Source organism: Andrena cerasifolii, chromosome 6, assembly GCF_050908995.1.
Source record: "Andrena cerasifolii isolate SP2316 chromosome 6, iyAndCera1_principal, whole genome shotgun sequence".
NCBI lineage: Eukaryota > Metazoa > Arthropoda > Insecta > Hymenoptera > Andrenidae > Andrena > Andrena cerasifolii.
In genome coordinates, this window is record NC_135123.1 from 14,717,429 (window position 1) to 14,738,321 (window position 20,893).

General features: G+C 46.2%; 1 protein-coding gene across 2 annotated transcripts in view; it reads left to right on the top strand.

The window, feature by feature from the left end:
- Window positions 1-20,893, top strand: part of LOC143370429 (pseudouridylate synthase RPUSD2) — a 151,246-nt gene that overhangs the window by 104,033 nt on the left and 26,320 nt on the right. For both annotated transcript variants that reach the window (XM_076815546.1, XM_076815547.1), the window contains one exon: window positions 15,900-16,122. In XM_076815546.1, coding sequence (XP_076671661.1) covers window positions 15,900-16,122 — 223 coding nt within the window. The remainder of the gene's footprint in view (window positions 1-15,899; window positions 16,123-20,893) is intronic.

Consider the following 20,893-nt stretch of genomic DNA (forward strand, 5'->3'; position numbering starts at 1 on the left):
TATTTTTACTTTTTAGTGCATTTTTATTTCTTTGAAGTCGGTTTTACTTTTTTAAAAAAAAATTTATTACACTAGCAAACTTTCATTTGCAGTTACACTGTCTTAAACTTTAATGGAGTTCTCTCAGCGACGCGGATATATGACCTCCTTTGTTTCGTGTTTGGTCCATAACACAAGTTGTCAGGGGAAAATATTTTCAACCCTCGCTTGTAATTTTAACACCCCTTTGCACCAACGAAAGCTAAGGTACATGGGAAAGCACGTTACCATTGATCGTTTCATTTTCATTCTCGCCGACGCTACACCGGTAACAGCGCTGGTATGCCGTCGCTATTTCGAAGTAATCGCGGATAATCCCGCGAATGGGCGCGACCCGAACAATAATCCGGTGCCGACGATTCCCCTCTTTCGCATAGTTACAATGGAAGTGAGATCGAACGGGATAAAGTCGAGACAAAAAGACACCTGTTTTCCACCTTTTCCTTCTCGTCGATCTTCTTTCACTCGACTCCCCCCGTTCAGTCTTTAAAAAAATCGACGATCACCCGAAAGGCGCAGCGTTAAAAGCTGAAAGTCGATCGTTTCGGAAAACGTTTTGCAGCCTCCCCTTCAGAGGGAAAAATTACACACTTTCCACCCTCCGCTTCGCCTCTATCTCCAGGGTTTCCGATTCGTGGCGATGATTCTCGGAGCCAAGGTACGTCGGCGGGTGACAAGTGTCGTTTCGATTCCGCGTCGGTGTTAATTAAAAACCGTCGCTGTATCGAAGCCGGTGGCCGCATTGTCCGCGAGCACGGATCGATTTAGCTCCGTTCGTTAAACGTTGTTTAGCGGAAACGCATCCACGTTGGCGGGAAAACGCGAGCCCCTGTACCACGGGCGCCGTGGACGTTGCGAAATCTGGCCGGGTTTAAATTAATATCCCGGTGAAAGGAGGCCTCGAGTCGATCCATCGAGTGTCGATATGTCCTGTAATTAAAGCGCATCCTCGCGGCGACGGCGCGCTTCGTATTTCCACGCTGTGCGGTTGATAGACAGCCGCGGATCGGCGGCTGGGGCTGAGCTCATTAGCGGTATGCAGCGAACCTTTATCCTTGGAGGACAGTGGACCGGAGACGCGAAGGGAAATTTGAAAAAGAAAAGGCCAGCGATGAAATTCCTGGAGCTTCGATCACGTTGGAAGAAATTCCAGAATGCTTCTCTATTTTTTTGACCGACGGTAGCGTGCAGGGACCTCCACGAACTATTCCCTGGCATATATTCGAGGTCATTGAAAATTTACCAGCACCGTGCGTACGAACAAAGACAGTCCTTTATTTTTTGGTTATTCCTCAATCAAATATTTCGCACAGTTTCCCCAACGTCGCGCGCGATTTACTGCAGCGGCTCCGCGCGAAATTGCCCGAAGTTCGCGCGGCCCGGCGCGATCGGTTCGCGATACCTATCGATTCGGAGTTCATTATTGCAAGTTGCAGTCGCACTCGCGATAACAGGACCGGTCGGCGAAGTCTGAAGGGAGAGGTGGTGCTCGAGGCACGTAAGGACCGGGGCGTCTTGGCGAAGAAGACTGGGGGTGGTGGGTTCGAGGAGACAGGGTGCTGGAAAAGGGGGAGGTAGAGAGCGCGGGAGCGAGAGGGGCGAGGGATCGATCGAATATTTAGACCCGCTGGCATATCGACAACCGATATCTGCTCCACATTCGAATAATAGACTCGCACGGCTGACGACGTGCTGCCAGGGCATCCTCCAGTTCCTCCTCCAACGAAACAAAGACCTATTAATGCCACTCGAAAGACACACGCCCACCGTCGCGCTCTTCCGCCTCCCTCGGCGTTCCCTTAACGCGAGAAACGCATTCCATTACCGGGGGTAGACTTGCCACGCTCTTCCCCCGATAGTCCCATTGTGACTTCTCGATTTTACGCGCCTCGAGGGGATCGATCGCAGATTAACGACCAGGACGGGCCACTTTGCGGCTGCGGCGCGACGGCTTTCGGGGGCTGTTCTTTTGTGATCGCGCCGCACAGAGGTTTGACGCGGATTCAAAGGGGAGCGGTACGATCTGCCCTCATAATGCGGACGGTCAGTTCATGCTGGTACGGTGAAGTCGCGGGGAACGTTTCGTTTGTCCCGGGGTGGTAGTTTTAAAGCGCGCTCGCCGTGTGACGGGCTTTGCAGGGTAAGACAATCGGGTAATTGGATGTGGGGACTGGTACGCGGATCGGATGGACTCTTCTGGGTCTTCGACAGATCCTGCCTTCCCCTTCAGTTTAATATTCCAGGAATGGAATAACCCTGGCGCATATAAATTCGTAATTAGGACCACTTTCGATCACTTCTCGACACCCCGGGAGCTGCTTCGGTTAGCGCAGAGAGTCGGCTGGTTTTTTAACGCGCGCGAAATCGTTGGAAGTTTGCAGGGCAGTTATATCGATCGGTTCCGTAATCGATGCTCGGGATCGGTTGCAGGTGAACGGCTTGTTATCTGAGCTACGTGGGTGCAACGTTCACGCTTGCGGAGCCTCAGCGATCAGCCCCGACATCGCTGATACACGTGTATAGGGCAAAGATAGGGGGAGGAGCTTCTACGTGATTCAAATCTAGATCCGATCCTATCACGCTCGGAGGAGCCAACAGTGCGCTATTGGCCAGAAGAATCTTTGGCCCACGACACAGTATCCCTCTCTACCTCCTCCCTCCTATCCGTCTGTCTTCCCGTTTCTTGGCATCCCTTTTAAACAGGCTTACTTCGCTCAGCCGAGTCTTCCTCATGGTCGGAAGCTCGCGGGAGCTTTCAAGGCAGCAGGTGGCTGCAGAAGTTCGTATTTCTGTCCCTGCAGATGTTCTTGGGCTACTCCTCGTTTTCTTCCGCGCCGTGCACCGACAGGGGGGAGTGTCTCTTCGTTTCTGCAGGCAGTTTTTTGGATCGTGAGTAGCGACGGCAAAGACGCTTCATTGGATCCTAAAGATCCTGAGATCCGAAGTTCCATTCGCTCCATAGTTTTGCATGCAAAGTCTTCCAGTGGATGAGTCGTTAACTGTCTGCCTTTTTGTCTCTTTCTCTCCTCGGCAGCGGAGTTCTTCATCAGTTCATCGATTCACCAGGTTCCTTGAAACTTTCGTTTGTTCCACTCGCGATGCATTCTGTTTTTATACGACCCATAGCCTTCCCTGTCCCTGCAGCTTCTTCGCCGAGTACTCTTCTCATTCTCACTTCTATCGATCCGCGGGGCGTGGACGCGCCGTTTAATTCCTCGTTAATCTCGCGGCACTTAATCTTCCTTGAAAACCGCCGGTGTCTGGTGTATCTTTTTATCTAGCCTCGCGGCAGGAATACCCGGCCATTATTACTTTCTCTGTAACCGGGGTACAATGATGCGGAGGGACTCTTTCTTTCAACCTTTTCTTGTTATTAAAGTGGAACAAGTAGGCGGGGTTGCCAGTCGTCACACGTCGCGGGAGCTGCGACGAAGCGGTCCTCGGGTTATAGATGTACGCGGTGTCTCTTCAATTGGTTGACACGTTTCCTCCAAGCCGTTTCATTCTGCAGGCAGAAAATACCACGTCGAAGAGAAAGAATAACGGTGACCAATATTCAGACAGAGCCAATATTCTCGATATTCGCGAACAATGAACGCAACTTTGTTATTCTAAGGATGATCCACTTTAGCGTAAACAAAGCGGCGCGAGCGGTAATATCTATAGAATTAGTATCGAATTGAATTAATAATATAATTATCCTACAATTAGACATGCCAAATTAGTGGCCAATTCTCGAGACACCCAGTGCACAGAAGAGCACGAATCTCGCGAAATTCCCGCCCTTCTCCGCCGTCTCTTTCACCCTGCTGGCCTGAAGTTTCCTCCTCGTCGATTCTACGTTTCAAACGACTCTCGAATCTAGGAAAAATATTTCTCCTCCGCCTCCTCTGTTCTCTTCTCCTATTCTCCCCGTTCCCCAGATCCAGTCCAAGGTTTTATTGTGCCGCCCGGAAGCCCCCGACCATCGTCGCTGTCGTCGTCTTCATTCGAAGAGTCAAGTCCTCCTCGGGGCGACCAGAGACAATCCCAGCCGGCTTTCCGCGGCCAGTTTCCAACGGACGCGCTCCCTGATTCGTCCGTTGCCTTTGCATTCCGAGCGATCCCGCGATTCCAACCCTTTGACGACCGTGGACGCTGGTTCTCCGCGCGGAATGACCGCGCGCCGTCGCCCGCTATTGCCTACCGTACCCACAGACCAGCGATCCATTCGTTTCTGCTTGCGTTCAGGCTTAACAAGGCTCTCTCCCCCCTTTCGACTTCTACTCGTTCGTCACTCGATTTCCATGAGAATCTTCTCCCAGTCCCCGGGCCAACGACCGGCCACCACGAAGACGGCCGCGGTGTCACGCGGATCGTCGTCGGAACGCACGCGATCCCACCGTAATCTCGATACACCCGCGTCCACCAATAAATCCGAGGCTTCTGTCTGCCGTGTATAATTCGCCGGGAGATAAGCCTCGGGGCTGGAGAGGGTGCAACGTCTGGGATAGATACAACCACGCGATTTAGAGTCGCGAGGGGTCGTAATGATACGTTGGCGAAAGGGTGCCGTATTTCTGCACCGTTCCTGGCGAGTTTCAGATAACGCGTGAGAATGCTAACCGTTCAGGCCGAATTTTTATACCGGGTGCAACGATTTTTCTGGATCTATTATCGATCACTGAGTAAAAGATTCTCGTCGACTGTAACTGTTAGTTGCTTTCGATTTCTCTTTTATCCTCCGTGCTTTAGGATTGGATTTAATACTGAAGACAATTTTAAATAGAATTAATATCATAGGCTCGCTCAGCTCTTTTCGCGCGAGATTATTTCGTCATTTAGCAAATTCACGTGTGGTTAATTAATGAATTAATTAATGTTTACTTATGTTCTAGACGGTATAGGCTCTGTTTTATGTGTATATTTTGTATATTAAGGGATTTCCCGTTGAATATAATAATAATAATAATAATATATCGACGTAACTTCTCTTGGAGACATACGCGGGGTGTCCTCAGCTTTCTTTTGTATTTGATTAGTTTGAAGCGTGCAGGCTTAAACGCGAAATATATTCATTTTTATTTCGTTAGTTCGTTCAGTCGATTGACGGAGAAACGAGTTATTCTTGTTTTATTTTCCCCTCGCGCGAGCGTGAAATTTAAATAAACGTTGCTGGTGCGGGCGAGTGTGTGCAATTCGGCGGGGCTTCTGCGGTAACGTATTTGTTTAAATTCCATCGTATTCAGCGGGTCGCTTTAGTCTGGCAGTCAGGCGTGGGAAATGTTGAGCGTAATAAAATATTGCCTTTGAAATGTCGTTACTCGCCCGTGCAAATAGAAAAATGTTGTGAAATGTCTTTGATTGCGTGATTACATTTTTCACGCTGATATTGCAACTCGATGACGACGGGACTTTGAATAATCGATACACCAGCAATCATGCTCTGTTCATCTGTTTCGAGGAAGATTAACCTTTCGTTGACACACCTCTCTCTTTTCGATCAACTTCGACATACCCGGGTGGCTCACACCCAGAGCAATTTTTGAACGACTGCCATTCTCATCTAAGGAATCCAATCGTTATGAAAAAAATCATGGGTCATTTTCAAGGTCTCTAGAATGGATTCTAATAGAATTTTTATTAAAATTTTATCATAGCTTTTGTGGGAAAATTCTAGATTACCATACGTCGAAAAAAACGAAGAAAATCTTCAAAAAATTATAACTTTTACAAACTTCAATATTAGAAGCTAAAAATCTACAGAATTATTGTTCAGATATAATATTTTGAGAAAAAAAATTGTTTATAAGTCGACTTCGGAAGGAAGGTATTTATTTTGCATATAGAAGGTACAGAGAGTGAAAATCAGCTTATGGGTGGCTCACACCCAGAGTGTCAACGAAGGGTTAACCTTTTATGCAACTTATTAAGGGGAATCGCACCATCACTGGTCAGATCCAACCTCGCTAGCACTCCCGCATAATCGCGGAATTTCTTATCGAATAGAAAACGGAGGTAAAATCGAGTAGTACTATGTTCGTCGTAAAGAAATTATTTCAACTAAGTTTCAATGGAATTATAAATCGATTCCGCCGCGAACGACTCCCCGAAGCATCCTGCTCAGCGAGAAGTATAAGACCGTACGATTTATTCAGTAATACCGTCGGTTCTGGAAATAAAAATATGCTCGAATTCAGTTCCCCCAAAGGGCTCGTCTCGCGAATACGTGTTCATCCGACATCGCCCGGTTTTACGACGGCTCGAACTTATTACACCGGCCTGATACTGTGCACGAATGTACGAAGAGCTGCCCAAGTTTGTTTTAGGAGATATCGGTTTGCCCGCGATGGCGCACCGATAAGGCTTGAACGCATCCCCTCTCGCGAACACGTGCTTCTTCATGTCGGCAATGCTGCAGTGCTCGATTGTAAAATGCAATATTAAATAGGTGCTGACGCTGGCTGGATAAATAATGCATCACGGGGCAATAATGGAGCAGGGGTGAACAATGTGACACGGCAGTTCAAATATGGGTTCATATGTACGTGTCGAGTTTATTTCGTTTGTGAACGGAGTGGAAACCTCTGACACTTTCATCCTCTTCAATGCGTTGCAAAATTTTGTATTGGAATCTAAATACATTAAAATCTATCTCCAGATCGATTATTCGAGGACTTCTCTGCTAGTTTCAACATTTTTCCAGGACCCTCTGTGTTTTATTCTGCGCGTCAAATAAATTATAAGAAGCGACAATTTTCAAGCACACGCCGATTGTTCGTTTAAAAAACACGGAATGCAAATTGCGTGGCAGGTGCATCGAGCTCTTCCGCAACAGACGTGGAGTATGGTGGTAAAATGGAAAATACCGAACTTCCATATCCGCAGTGTAATTCGAAGGTCAGCGGTGGTGCGAGCGCGTGTTAAGGGTATCTCGATAACACCAGGGCGCAAATATTTCACGATATCTCGCGGCCGTTCATGAATTTCGCAGACGCGGCCGATTATTCTCGTTTGGCGAGCCGGCGGGGGTTAAAGTCGTGCCCCACTTCGATCGCGCCACCGTCTGCCTCTGAACCGGTTCCAGTCGCATATTTAATCGACTGGTTAATTATTTCGCTCCGCAGTGTAGATGTCCATCGATTCTCGTGCCATCTTGTTCCTTTCCCTTCGGAACATCAAAGCTAATCGCGGGGACGACAAATTCCAGCATTCCAGGGCCACTTCTTGCAGGTCTTATTAAAATTCCGAACTCGAAAATTTCAAGGAGAGCTATATCTCCAGGGATCCTTTAATCTAAGCAACTTCTGTAATGGAAGCTCGCGGAATAGTATCGTAAACGAGGTTAAAAGCGAGGGAACGAAAGAATGCAAGTAGAAACGGTCCGCGTGTAGTCAGACGCCTAGCACGAGCCACGGCTGTGTCTCTATGGAAATTCTTTCGTGCTCGCTATCTTAGTGCCGGTCGCGACAAAAATGATTCGCAGGATAATCCGGAATATCTGGGACAAGATTGTAACAGAGAGCGCAGCGCCGCGTGGCAGGTATTTTTTTCTTGCCCCAGGTCCATTCCCGTATCGCGTCAAAGCAGTCATAAAGTTTACGTAACGAACCGTGCGAGCTAAATTAAAAACAACTACGGGAACTATTTTAATTTACAATAAACCCCGGGCTATCGCTTTTTTTTTTATCGCCCGAGCGTCGGAGAATTAGTACGCGACCGGGTTGATATTAAAAAATTCCAAGCCGCGGCTGGAGATGCGGCGAGTGCCAGACCTTTTGGGACGTTCTTCGGTGTATTAAAGTTACGCCGGTGTTTAAAATTCGCAGGAGGTTGGAATAAATTTCGCGGTTCCTTTGGCGACGAGTGACGAGGCCGCGATAGAAATTAATTTTTTAAGGGAAACAGACCGAGCTCTGCTCCGCCCTGGCGGTGATGGGGGAGAAAGAGGGTCGTGTAATTTTCTCCCTTCCCGAGAGGGCGGTGTATTTCCTTCTCGCTCCCGCTTCATGGGGGGGGGGGGAAAGGGTAGAGTGTCGGGGATCGATAGGGAATAAAATTCAAACTACCAGGCAATGAGGTTCGTTAGAAGTCGTAAAGCATGTCTGCCATTTGCATGAACGGGGTGGAAGGAATCGCGACGATCTCACGCACCCCGCCTTTTCGATTCGATCTACGGCTACCGCGAATAGATCACTGATAACCAATACCTGGAACGCGGTGTGTTTCTAATTGATACCTGGAACCCGCGGGATACCTCGTTTCTCCTTTGAGGGAGGTTCGTCACGAATATTCGGATGAAAGCGGCGCGGCCATGGAGTCGGTCTTCGATAAACAGCACCCGGTTTTAGTAATTTATTTATTGCGACATTACAGGTTGCGCGGGAATTGATAGTGCCGGTTGGACGTTCTAATTCAACCGCACATTTCGCTGCGAATTTCCGCGCGCAAATTGAAATAGTTTGGGCGTATGATGGCAGAGGTGTTTCAGCATCTATCATCCTTAAACAATCTACGCGGGCCGTGTTAACAATCTGTCTTTGGAAGGGTGGTAATTGCATGGCCGCCTCAGAGGAGTGCATTCCAGTGCCAGATACCCGAGTCTTTGTTGTCCCTTATGGCGTCCATCTTGCAGCGACAGCATTATCGATCAACAATTTAAACGTCCAGTGGAACCTCCCTGAATTTGCAAGCTCACGTTGTACTTAGCAAGATTGAAGAGTTACGGAACGCTATTGAAACACTTAAAAGGATCCAGTCTCGGGGAACAGCGCCCATTAAACGGGTATCTCCTACGTAAACCTGCAATGAAAGTGCAGGCTTACGTGTAGAATAATGTTCCACGTTATTCGCTACACAAGCTCATCTTGAATTATATTCCCCAGGACGCGCGCTACACGCGAGAGAACATGACTGCGATAGTGTTGCGCGCCGCAATCGCACACGTGGGAGCGTGGCTTTAGCCTCCCAAAGCGAGTTGCCGGCTGGTCGCGTAACAAACTCTCCCCGAAACCAGATCCTCCCATGAAAATTCACGGCGAGGCAAAACAGCCGCGCGATCTGCATGCCTCCACTAATTGTCGAGCCGCTGGATCCGTCTACAGTACCGCGATCCATCGATTACAGCCGGTAATTGTCCGCGTCGGGCTTCCGCCATCCCCCTACTTTTGTTCTCCGTATCTCGTCGATAGCGGCGGACGGGGTCTTCTTACCGTAAAGTTCGCCTGGAATCGCTTTGCGCGGGTTTTTCCGTCGCGGATCGCCGATGCATAATTCAAGGGACTCGCGGGCGAGGGGCGAGTTGCAACGAAACCGCGCGCGGAGTTACGCATCGTCTGGCATATTCCATTGACGAAGCAGCGACGCTGAATTTCCATCGGCGCGAACAATTACCGTGCGGTGCGCGCCCTGTAAATTCAATCCGCTACGCTCGGATCGCTCGGTGTCGTTTTTAATCGCGCGGGAACTCGGCAAATTGTTGCTCGAGAGGTAACGGAGTCGAATTGGAAATTTTCGTGGACGGGTGGAACAGGAGTTAGGAAATTCGCGATTCTGATGCGATGTAGAAGTTTCCTCTTATTGCTAGGTGATCGACCCGAGTACCATGGGGATTATTGGTAATGCTCTAATAACGCTCCTGAGATGAAAGGTAAAGGGGCTCCAGGGGCTGAGGTATTCCGCGTCAAAACGGATAGGTGAAAAAGTTAGTTTCACCGATTCTCTTCGAAATTACAGCATTTGTCGATAACCTTGCAAAAAAGTATACTAAATTTCAACGGCCTGTGTCAAATAGTTTCCGAAATATTTAATCTTAAGGTTTCGAAAATTCAAACAAAATCGGCTGACGCGTCATCACTTAAACTGTAATATCTCGGTCATTTTTAAAGATAATGCCACCGTCCTGGGCTCATTTTAAAACTGAAGGAATGCTTTCTCAACCCGTGTATAAAATATTTTGTTTATTGTTAATAAACTTAACAGTAACCGATGTCAAAGTTTCAAATCGCGATTTGACGTCGTTCCCACCCACGGTCCGGCTTGAAAAAAAATACCATTCGATTCGTTAAGTCTTCAACTAATAAATGCCTTTTTCAAGAAAGTGGAGAAATTTTGGGAACAGTTAATAAAGAAATAAAACTTACGATAGTGCACACCGTCTGGAACTGCACTGTTTTCAAAACAATAGCCTAGCGTAGGAAAGTATTTATATACGATGGGTTAAAACAAATTTTTCTTTCAGTATTTTCGGTATTCTCGAGAAAAATAGTAGGAATATCTGCTACCTACTATTGCTAATCTTTTATATGGTGAGCAGATATTCCTACTATTTTTCTCGAGAATACCGAAAATACTGAGAAAAAATTTGTTTTATCCCATCGTATATAAATACTTTATACTGTACTTTATGCTGTAATTTTGAAGAGAGTCGGTGAAACTAAATTTTTCACCTATTCGTTTTGACGTGGAATAGCTCGGCCGCGTTACGTCACGAGTTTTGGAAGCTCAATGGATTTGGGACAGGTAGTTGCCCAAAGACAATCCTACACGGCGGAGGCATATATCACCAGCTACGGAATTCGTAAATTATCGGAAGAAATATCGGGCAGCCCCCTTTGGCTAAATTACGAAACCACATTAGCGATATTAACAATCCATTGAATCTCCCCTAACAGCGCCCTCTAACTCCCAATTACTCGCCGTTCCGCGAAGCGGCTCGGCCAAACACGAAACGCGCGAATACCGCACGAATCCCACGGCCCCATAAACCACCGCCACCCCCGCCGATGTGAAATGTATCCTCGAGTAAAATGAACGTCGAACGAAACGGTGGCGTGTGCCAGCTGGAATCGCGTCGATTAATAACAGTTTCGGTAATTACGGGCCGCAAAGCTCGGATCCCCAACCTCCCCGGTCCCCTCCTCCCGGGTGACGAGTTTCGCGAGCGCGCGAACGGGGTGGTAGGCTCGAATCGAGCACGAGGGAAAGTCGTCGAGGCACACTTGAGCGCGTGGTAGGCGAAAAGCGCTTCCTTCTCCTTCTCGAGGAAACTGACAAAGTTTCCGGAGGAGGCTTAACTCGCGACGCATTGTCTCCTCGACGAGATCTGCCCCGCCCACCCGCGCGCAACCCTTCCGACGATCTTTGAAGAACCTTCGGAATCCCCTTTTCCCCCGTTGTGTGTCGTCGGTTTTGCGCCTCTTGGCACGTTTCGCGGCCGCCGCGTAATCCAGATCCACGCTGGAGTGGGTTCTGCACCCTCTGAAACCACCCTCCCCTAGCTGGTTCGCGCAACCGCCGCCCCCGCTCGTTTCGACGCCCTCTTTATTCCTTAGCGGCCACCGCGGCCGATTTCTTCGATCCTCCTTCTATTATTCCGCGTCGTTCTCTGCCCCCTTTTGTTCGCCTCGCGGCATTCTTCGCTTGATTTGTCGCATTCTTGCGCCCACGGGGACGTACGCGGCTCTCCGGTCGACGGAGGGATTCGCTGGGTATGATTTTCGATGGTATTGAGGGGTACCGTAAAGTGGGGGAACATTGGCAGGTTTTTGATACATTTTGTTGTATAATGTAAAAATTAAAATGTTTACAGTTGCTTTAAGTATCCTATCATAACATTGCATGTTTCGTTATTGTGCTACAAGTGTTGAAATGCATAAAATTCTTGTCATTTTCTTCTTTAATACATGTTAAATTCCAGCCGGTACGGGGTAACATTGGCGCATCATATAAATAGCAATAACAGGTTAAGTTTTACTACTCTGAAGTCAGTAAAGACTGGTTCAGATACGTCCCGTAGTTTAGTCGATTAGCAAATAATTTAATCATTTTTCGTGTGTGGATATTACAATTTAGTCGAGTAGTTTAATAAAACAATCGTAAATTACTAAATTACTCGCTACTCGACTAAATTACTGGACCTGTCGGTTCCAACCTTTAGATACATCGACACTTAAATTTGTTTATTTTATTTTATTTTTTACATCTTAACTAAAATCTATTATATTATAATCTATTATCTATTATATTTTTTACTAGCTTGCTGTTGAGACATTCCAGTTCTAACATCAGCTAAAGCTTTATCAAGATCGGAATCTATAAATGCTTTATACTTCCTCTTCCCGGTAGTCGCTGTATAAGATCTAGGCATTATTGCGATCTAATGTTATTAACAATATAACGTATAACGTAACAAAGTTACCTATTTGACAGGCGATTATTGGATATCTAACCGCAAACGTTGAAACAATCGAGTACCTAAAATCTCGATCTCGAATGCGACTTTATATGTTCATGCGTATAGGTGCCAATGTACCTAACCCAGGCATGTGCCAATGTAATCCCCTGCTGCCAATGTTCCCCCATTTTACGGTATCAGAGAGTGGAAGGAGATCGCGATGGATTTCGAGGAGATCGGTCCCTTTCCTCGGCTTTGCTTCTCGATGGGACTCGATTTTGCTATTGCGAAGGGTGTTAATCAGGGGTTACACTTCGGAGAGCGATAGTTTCAGCGTTGAAGCGTTTCCGCGTCGAGGAAGAATATCTCTGAATTTATTTTGACGATTATTCCCCCTTTCCCAGCCCTCTACAGTGTTCGCAATTTCTTCCGCCTCTATACCCCTTCGTTTTCCAACGGGCCGCCCAAATTTGCGGCTCGGGTTTCCTTTTAATTCACCAAGTATCCTCGGCCAGCCGATCGAACGGTCGACTAAAAGGACCCGATTGGTTTCCGCGAGTAATTCCTGGTTGCACAGATCGCTGTAATTCCGTGGACGATTGCCCACGGAATTCAGTGGAGTCTCTCAGCCTTTTTCCTTCCATTTTTCTGCAACCTCCGACCCTTTGCTTGTTCAATCACCCTCCTCCTCCCCACGGACTTTCTCTTCCCCTTCGACCTCCCCTCTCTACCTTGCTACATGTCCCTATCTGGTATCGATCGAACGAGGACAGAATAGATCGTAGCTTACCATTTTCTTAAAAGCCACCCTTTCAGCCGAGTATTTTTAACATTCCCCCTTTCCCGGAGGGTGTACTCCCCCCCGTGTCGTGCCTCTTCAATTTGTTAGACCATCGAGTGGCGCCTGGCGGAAATCTCCCGGCCGATGTCCGTTTATCGCTCATCATCGTATTTCAATTAATTAAAGCGCGGAGCGGGCGTGAACAAGGCTTTTCACGGCGATATAAAGTTCCTTCTTTCGCGCTTTAAAGAGCACGCGGACGGTCTCGTTCCGGCGACACGCCCACTTCAAGCCGAGCTCCATAAATTGCAGGGTAATCTTTTTCTTCTTCCGGCCCGCCGTTGACAAGGAAAAGACCCCTCGCCCCGTTCCTCCCGCCGCGGGGCAGCGAGGGGTCCCCTTAGCCGCCACCCTCCCCGCCGAGCGAGCCGATCGAACCTGTCCGCGTGTTTAATTAAAATGATTTTAATTGCGAAAATGGAGCCGAACGATTCCAACGGTCCTTTCCCCTTTGTGATTTCATCGTTGACGGGATCGGAAGCTCTTCGACGAGCACGATTAAAGGGACTCGCTCTAAGGAGCCGTATCCTTGTTACGGGATTCCTCCTGGCCGCTGTCCTTTTCCTTCCCCGCGATCGATTGCAACGTAATTTCCGATTTTCCGTCGTTCAACGATCGGGTGCTTCGGAAAGCTCTTCGGTGACGATGGCTTTCTTCTATTCCCCGGGTAAAAAGTTGATTCAGGCGGGTGAATTAGAAGTTAGGTCGGCTGAATCTGAAGTGGAGATTCTGGATGTTTGGAAGTATATACGAAGGGTAAGGGGAAACAGGGAATGTTTGTTTTTCGTGATTTTACGATTTATAGCATATTTTGTTGGTGGCAACTCAGGCTACAGAATTGTCGAATCACGAAGGGTTTCAAAGTTCAAATAATCCAGGAAGATAACGTTAAAGATTTGGTATAGGGGAGAGATAGACCGGGGCTAGTTGATACAGGGGCAGGTTGAAATAGACGAATTATCTCGACACCGTATATATGTACCTCCACTTGAGCGAGATGCGTGAAGTTTGTTGTTCAATTCTTTACTACGATCCAGCGTGCGTATGCGTACCTTGACGTTAACAATCGTTTTTAAACTGTTTTCGTTCATATAGAGAAAGAGTAAATAGTTTTGATACATCCGTATTGATCGTCCAAACAACATTTTTTCATTCCTTTTGTATGTATTTCCTCAAGTTTTCGCTTACTATATATTAAAGAGGAAGGACGAAAGTATATTTTGACATGTTTGTTATTAAGTAATTAATTCAAATACAAATGAAAAAAATTGAAAACAGAATAACGTATCGACTAGCCTCTACTGGTTAAAAACAGGAAAAGTCCACTCTGCACTGGAACAAAATACAAAATGCTGCAATCTTTGCCTAACAATAAGCATAAGCTTCTCTCGCCAAGGCAGAACAAGAAATTATTTAAGAAAAAAATGGGATATAAGAAAATTAAATTCATCGAACCTTGTTTCTTTACTGATGGACTAATTAAATCTTAATTTTCTCGATAACCCTGCTTCGTGACATTCCCTGTTTTCCCCTTACCCTTCATATGTGGCAAGCATATTTTTTAAACATATTCGGCTGTCTAGTCCCTTTGAAACTCTTCTCACTCCCCCGTCTGGTATACGAGTCGCGGCTCCCGGCGTTGTATAGAAGCCTCGTCGAAATGAAACCAGAAACAGTTGCCTGTATTGGAAGGTATCGAAATCCATTTTGGGAGGGAGTGAATGTCGAATGGGGATGATGGCTTGAAAGGTCGAATTAATTTCCACGCGCCAGTGCCGCGTGGAGAGCGGGAGGGGACGGACTGCGAGCGGCAGTCGCGCACGAATCGTTAGCGAAACCTCAAAAACCGTTTGCTTCTGGCTTTCGACGGCACCGCCGAGGAGCTTCTTCCCTTTCTTCGCTTCCATGTAAGTCATCTGTGCTTATCAGTGCGAAAAGTCGCCGCGTCTCTCGTTCCTTTTGCCGCGTACTTCGAATCGTTTTCATCCAGGCGAAACTGGGGCGCTCGTGCGATCGGTAGTCTCGTCTTCTTCGGACGAAGTCTCTTCTCCTTTCGATTAAATATCATCGTCTTTGTTCAGCATCCAACATGGAACTACGCGTGCGGTGGGTGAAAGTTTCCTCAGTGATTAATCGCGATAATTGCTCGCTCACCGACTGGATTTACAGTGATTTACGCGATTTGTGCGAGGAGGCCTATTTTCGGATCAGAGAACCTCGCTTGGCCTGGTCGGTCGTGCCAATTCGATATTAATTACGAAACAATCGCGAACACGGGACACTATTTAAAGATCGTAATAAGGGGAGTTAGAAGGCCACTGAGGAACGTTTCGTGCTTTCGTTCTTATTCTCCATTTGCGCTTACGCGATCGCGTTTCGTCCTCATGGTGTACATATCGCCCCTCATTTATTATCCCACATGCAGTCGCATGCTGCACCTGTTGTTTCGCTGGAAATGCATTCGATGCACTTCAATCGAGACACTTTTTATTGAACGCTCCAGTACCGTACACCTACCTGTACCCTATTGGTCCCAATGATCGATTGTATTCACGAACAGGAGGGCTTCGACAAATAGAATGAAATTCTAAAATTATTGAAACTGTAACGAGAGCTTCCTTTTTATTTACGATCGATCTCGTTGAAGTTTCTTCGATCTTCGCACCGGTTAATTGTAAAGCATTCTCCGCTGCTAGAACCTAATTGCCGCATTTCTAAGGACAGTGCTGGACAGTTTTACCTTTGATCTCGGGAGACTGAAAGCCACAGGCGACAGGGAACCCCCTACTTTGCATCGTATTATCATAATCAAAGGGAACATCCCTTGGCATAGGTTTAATCACATTGTAACATCCTCTCTTGCAGGTCTTCGCAAAGTGTACCCCTATTACTTCACGTTCACCACCTTCACGAAAGGGAGATGGGTGGGCGAGAAGATCCTCGAGGTGTTCGCGAGGGAGTTTCGCGCGCATCCCGCGGAAGAGTACGAGAGATGCATCCGCGCTGGGACGCTGACTGTCAACTATCAGAAGGTGGACGTCGATTACAGATTACGGCACAATGATCTTCTGGCCAACGTCGTTCACAGGTAAGGCTGAACCAAGCGATAGCATTTGGCGTATGCGTAGTATAGTTGCGAAACAGATCGGCCAGAAACGGCCAGACCCCTTTGAAGCCAAACGAACTTGAGTAGTCGTTAATTAACTTGTCGAGACTGAAACCCTACTTCGTAATTAACAAACCCTATTATAAAGCTGTGTTTGAATAATACGTAGTCAAGTAAATGTTAGGCCGTATTGTGATTTGAGCCCCACAGATTAAGTCTGAATAACCATTGAACTGGAGCGTAGTTGGGTCTGTTCTAATGATTGAATGTCGCGTATAAATTAGACGTAGATATAACGGAGGAGGAATCTCGAACCATACACATTCGCGTTAGTCTTTTTCCTCGAAGTCAGATCACGTGGGTGGCGGAAATCAGTGGAAAGTGGTCTGTATCTGTACCCAGAGCAACAGATGGTGAATTAAGTGTAGCGTCTGTTTTAAGTGTGATTTTAAGTGACCGAGATCCTATCCCTTTCGTGGCTAGACACTGGCATTATCGAATTTGCAATTGAAAGACCTCGACAGGAGGTCACTGTGGTTGCCGACGTCGAACTTTTTCCTCGAAACCTCTTGTTTCCGAATTAGTGATCGAACTCCACTATTTTCCGTCGCCACGAGGATAGGCACGTAACAAGTTGCTAACTGCCTCGATTATTCGCTTGAAGTTAGACGATCAGCGGGGCGATCGATCTTGATCCCCGCCCCGCGGGGATTCGAGATGGCAAAAAGAGTTTAGAGTGGCGCAGAAGCTGCGCGAATGCTGAGCAGCTTTTATCGCTAGAAATCAGACCTGGGAACGCGATCGTTGCGCGAAAAAGCTGTACAAACAGAGAATGTAAAAAAAAAACACACGCACACACAGGGAAACAGTCGTACGCGTGCTTGTAACCAGACTCGTCGTCGTCAAATTTGCCAAACGCTCGGCCGCGGTAATATTATTCCTCCTGACAAACAGAGAGGGAACGGTCGATGTGGCAAATCCTTTCCAACCGTTCGAAACGATGAAATTATTTCTCGAGTCGCGCGACTAGATCGGCGCCCCACAGAGGTGTTCGTCTAACAAGGGGAGGCCGCGATATGTGGGACACGGATTTTGATGAATCTCATATATGTTGTAGTGTAGGTGTAGCACACCAATATATGAGCCGTTTATTTTGAAAGTGGCCTAAGTCCATTTATATTTAAACATTTTTTGTATATAAATTTTTAATACTAACTTCAAGTTGCACAAGTTACTAGAGTCAACAAAAAACAATTGACAAATGGACTTAGGCCACTTTCAAAATAAACAGCTCATATGTCTCACATGTTGGGTCCACTACCCCGGAGTTTCCGAAATATTAATAAAAAAAAAATGTTTATGCGTTGACGAACAGAAGCGATAGCGAAGTTTATTGTAACGATGAATAGCGGCGCGTGAAAAGGACAGGTCTCGCACCGGAACTTTCAACCAGTTCGATTCTCACTGGAATCATTTTTTTTCTATAAATGTATTTTGTATTATTTTATTCCTCAAAAGATAAAGTACTATTTTTTACATTCTAAAATATGACATTTATCGTGAAACAAATGAAACAATAAAATTCACGACGCCATGCACATTCAATAAAAGATGTATGGCTACAGGTACATTTTTTAATTGTACAATTAGTTTCTAGTTGACATTATATTTAATTATTCATAACCAGCCATCAGCGCCAATTTATATTGACATGATACAGTACGCATGGTATGCTTGTAAGCTAACAGACACTAGAAACATTTTTCTAAATGTAAATCAGGTGCAATTTCCACCTGAAATTAGAACAAAAAAATGTACTTTTACTGAATTTTTATTGTTTCCTTTGTTTTTACGATAAATGTCATATTTTAGAATGTAAAAAATAGTACTTTATCTTTTGAGGGATAAAACAATACAAAATACATTTATAGAAAAAAAATGATCCCAGTGAGAATCGAACCGGTGAAAGTTCCGGTGCGAGACCTGCCCTTTACAAGCGCCGCTATTCATCATTACAATAAACTTCGCTGTCGCTTCTGTTCGTCAACGCATAAACATCTTTTTTTATTAATATTTCGGAAACTCTGGGGTAGTGGACCCAACATGTGAGACATACATTGGTCTACTACACCTACACTACAACATATATGAGATTCATCAAAATCCGTGTCCCAGATGTCGCGGCCTCCCCTCGTAAGAAACTTCCATAAAATAGTACTCCACAAAGTCACTCTTTAGCTTCGACTCGATGCCCTTAGACTCATCAATTTCTTCATCCCAATCTACGCAATGATCGATCCTCTTTATACGCTTCCCTTATTGCAACTATACCTCGTGAAACAGAATTCACGTAATTTCCAAGTTGCTTCGGCTTTAACTTGAAATCGCTTCCCTCGAACGTTTCATCTGTCCTCCATGAATAAACTATCGTGCACCCAGCGCAGGGATTGAGCTGCCCGCGATAAAACGTAGTTAACGAAATCCAACATAATCAGAGATCCAAGGGGATTCGGCTGAGTGCTCCCATGGAGGATCACTTACAGTCGAACCGCTCGGGCGGAATACTAAAACCGAGGGGACACGGTGCTGAAGCAACTGGCACCGAGTGTTTCCAAGTGCGAATGACACGGGACTCCCGTTATCCTCGTTCTGCTCGTCGAGGAACCGCCGCGATCGAGCTCGGTATCCTTGGCACGGATGCAAGAGGAATCCTCGTCATTTTTTAAACGCGTGGTCGCTCAACGAGGCGCCCATTATCAGCCGCGCAGTTATCGTATACCGGCACGAGGCTGTGATTTTTGCACTCGCGCTCCAAGGATAGCCGACAGAATGAGAGACGTCGGCGTCGCGGCGGTGATTCCGCGGGAGTCTCCTTTCAGCCTCTATCCAACCGCGTCTTTCTTCTTCCGTGAATTTAATGAGACCTTGGCAAGCGTGTTCTACATTTCTCGCTGATCCCTGGGCGAAAACGATGGAGATACTGTGCCAGCTTCTGTGGATTGATCGAACCATCAGCTAACAGTTCGAAGAATAGAATCGATGTTTAATGTATGGGAGGCTTGCGAATTGAATGTATGATGCACAGTATTTCTGCTTAGGAGACTTTCCAAATAGATCATCTTCGTCTAGGGATTGATGTACCTACGTAGGTACTGTTGCACAGTAGTAAGGTGGATGCACCAGTAAATGAACACGTACCGGTGTGTGGATATTTTTTATTAAAATGAGTAAAATAAGTTATTAAAACAAGCAACTAATTAATTAGAGACTTCTTTTACTTTCTTGCTTCATATCTAAGCAATTCTTGCAGCACGTGGGATCAATCGCGCTACAAAGATAATTTTATAATAGTGTTCATTCATTAGCCTTAAGGGGAGGTCCGGTCTAGAGCCCCAAGAAATAGGTGATTTTTAGGAATTAATTCAAGGAAAACTACTGTATATAATTTAATGGAATTTTTTGCATTGTATTAAGGATGTCTTAAGTTATAGAAATATATTTTTTGTTTTGTAATTAATCACTGCAGACGGCACTGGGGAGTCGTTAAAGTCAAGGCGTCAAAAAATTGATCCAAATCGGTGGGATTTCTTTCTGTATCCCTAAAAGTTATCCGATTCGACTGAAACTTTTTTTATTTTGAAGAATATACTTCTGGCTAGGGGGGAAACCAGAAAAAATTACAAATGACATTTTTTAGAAAATAACTGCACTTGAAGTTTGAAATCGCTTTTCCCCTATATTTTTCGTCTTTCAACGCCTTTGAAAATTATAAATTTTCAAATTTTTGTAATTTTGTCTGGTTTCTCTCCTATCCAGAAGTATACTCTTCAAAATAAAAAAAGTTTCAGTCGAATCGGTTAATAACTTTTGGAGATACAGGTCCCAGCGTTTTGAGAACACTGTTTCGAGAAAAACGCGTTTAAAGTTTCACCTGAGCGCCAAGTGGCCGGTTGTTGCGCCCATGCATTTGCCGCTACTCAAATGCCTATAACTTCGGGAATTTTACGAATTCCAACAAATCTCTTTAAACACGTATTCCTGAAAGGTTGAACAATCGAAAACCGAAAATAAAAAAAATTCGACTTTTAGACCGGAACCTGCCCTTAACTGTTCATTTAGTGGTGCGTTTACCCTATTCGCAGTTAAGGATCCATGCTGATTAATTAACCTCTCAAGGCTCCTCCTCTTTCTTCCACCTTGACTAAGAACCTGTATCTCGTTTCTGCAACGATCTGCCTTTCCTTACTAACTACCGTTCGCCGTGGATTTGCATCTAAATTGCCCGCGACATTGAAATCATTGCGCATAATATCCAGGCCACTGGGCCTCGCTCGCTTATTGTAAATAGCGGCGATCTATCGGCCGCGGCGAAAAGATATCGTCTCCCTGGTGCGGGATTTTGCAACGGCGACTCCTCGATCGCCGGGAGAAACCCGTTTCCACGGGTGAAGGTCGCGCGAATAGATCATTCGGGTCGGCCTCTGATTCGCGGCGGGCAATAAAACGCGGATGCTGACGTCACCTAGACACAGCCAGGGAGATCGTCTTGCAGCGATAAGGAGAGTATTAATTGCCGTGACGTTCCGCGGATTAATTGCCCGTCCCGATGGCCGAGGCCGCGACCGAGGGCCGCCTCTCGATTCCACGAGGAAGATCCGTTCGAGAAAAGTCGAGCGTTCTTCATCGACGGTCCTCGAAGATAAATGTTGATCATCAGAGGGACCGTTGACCCGCCCCGCTCCCTAGATTCGTC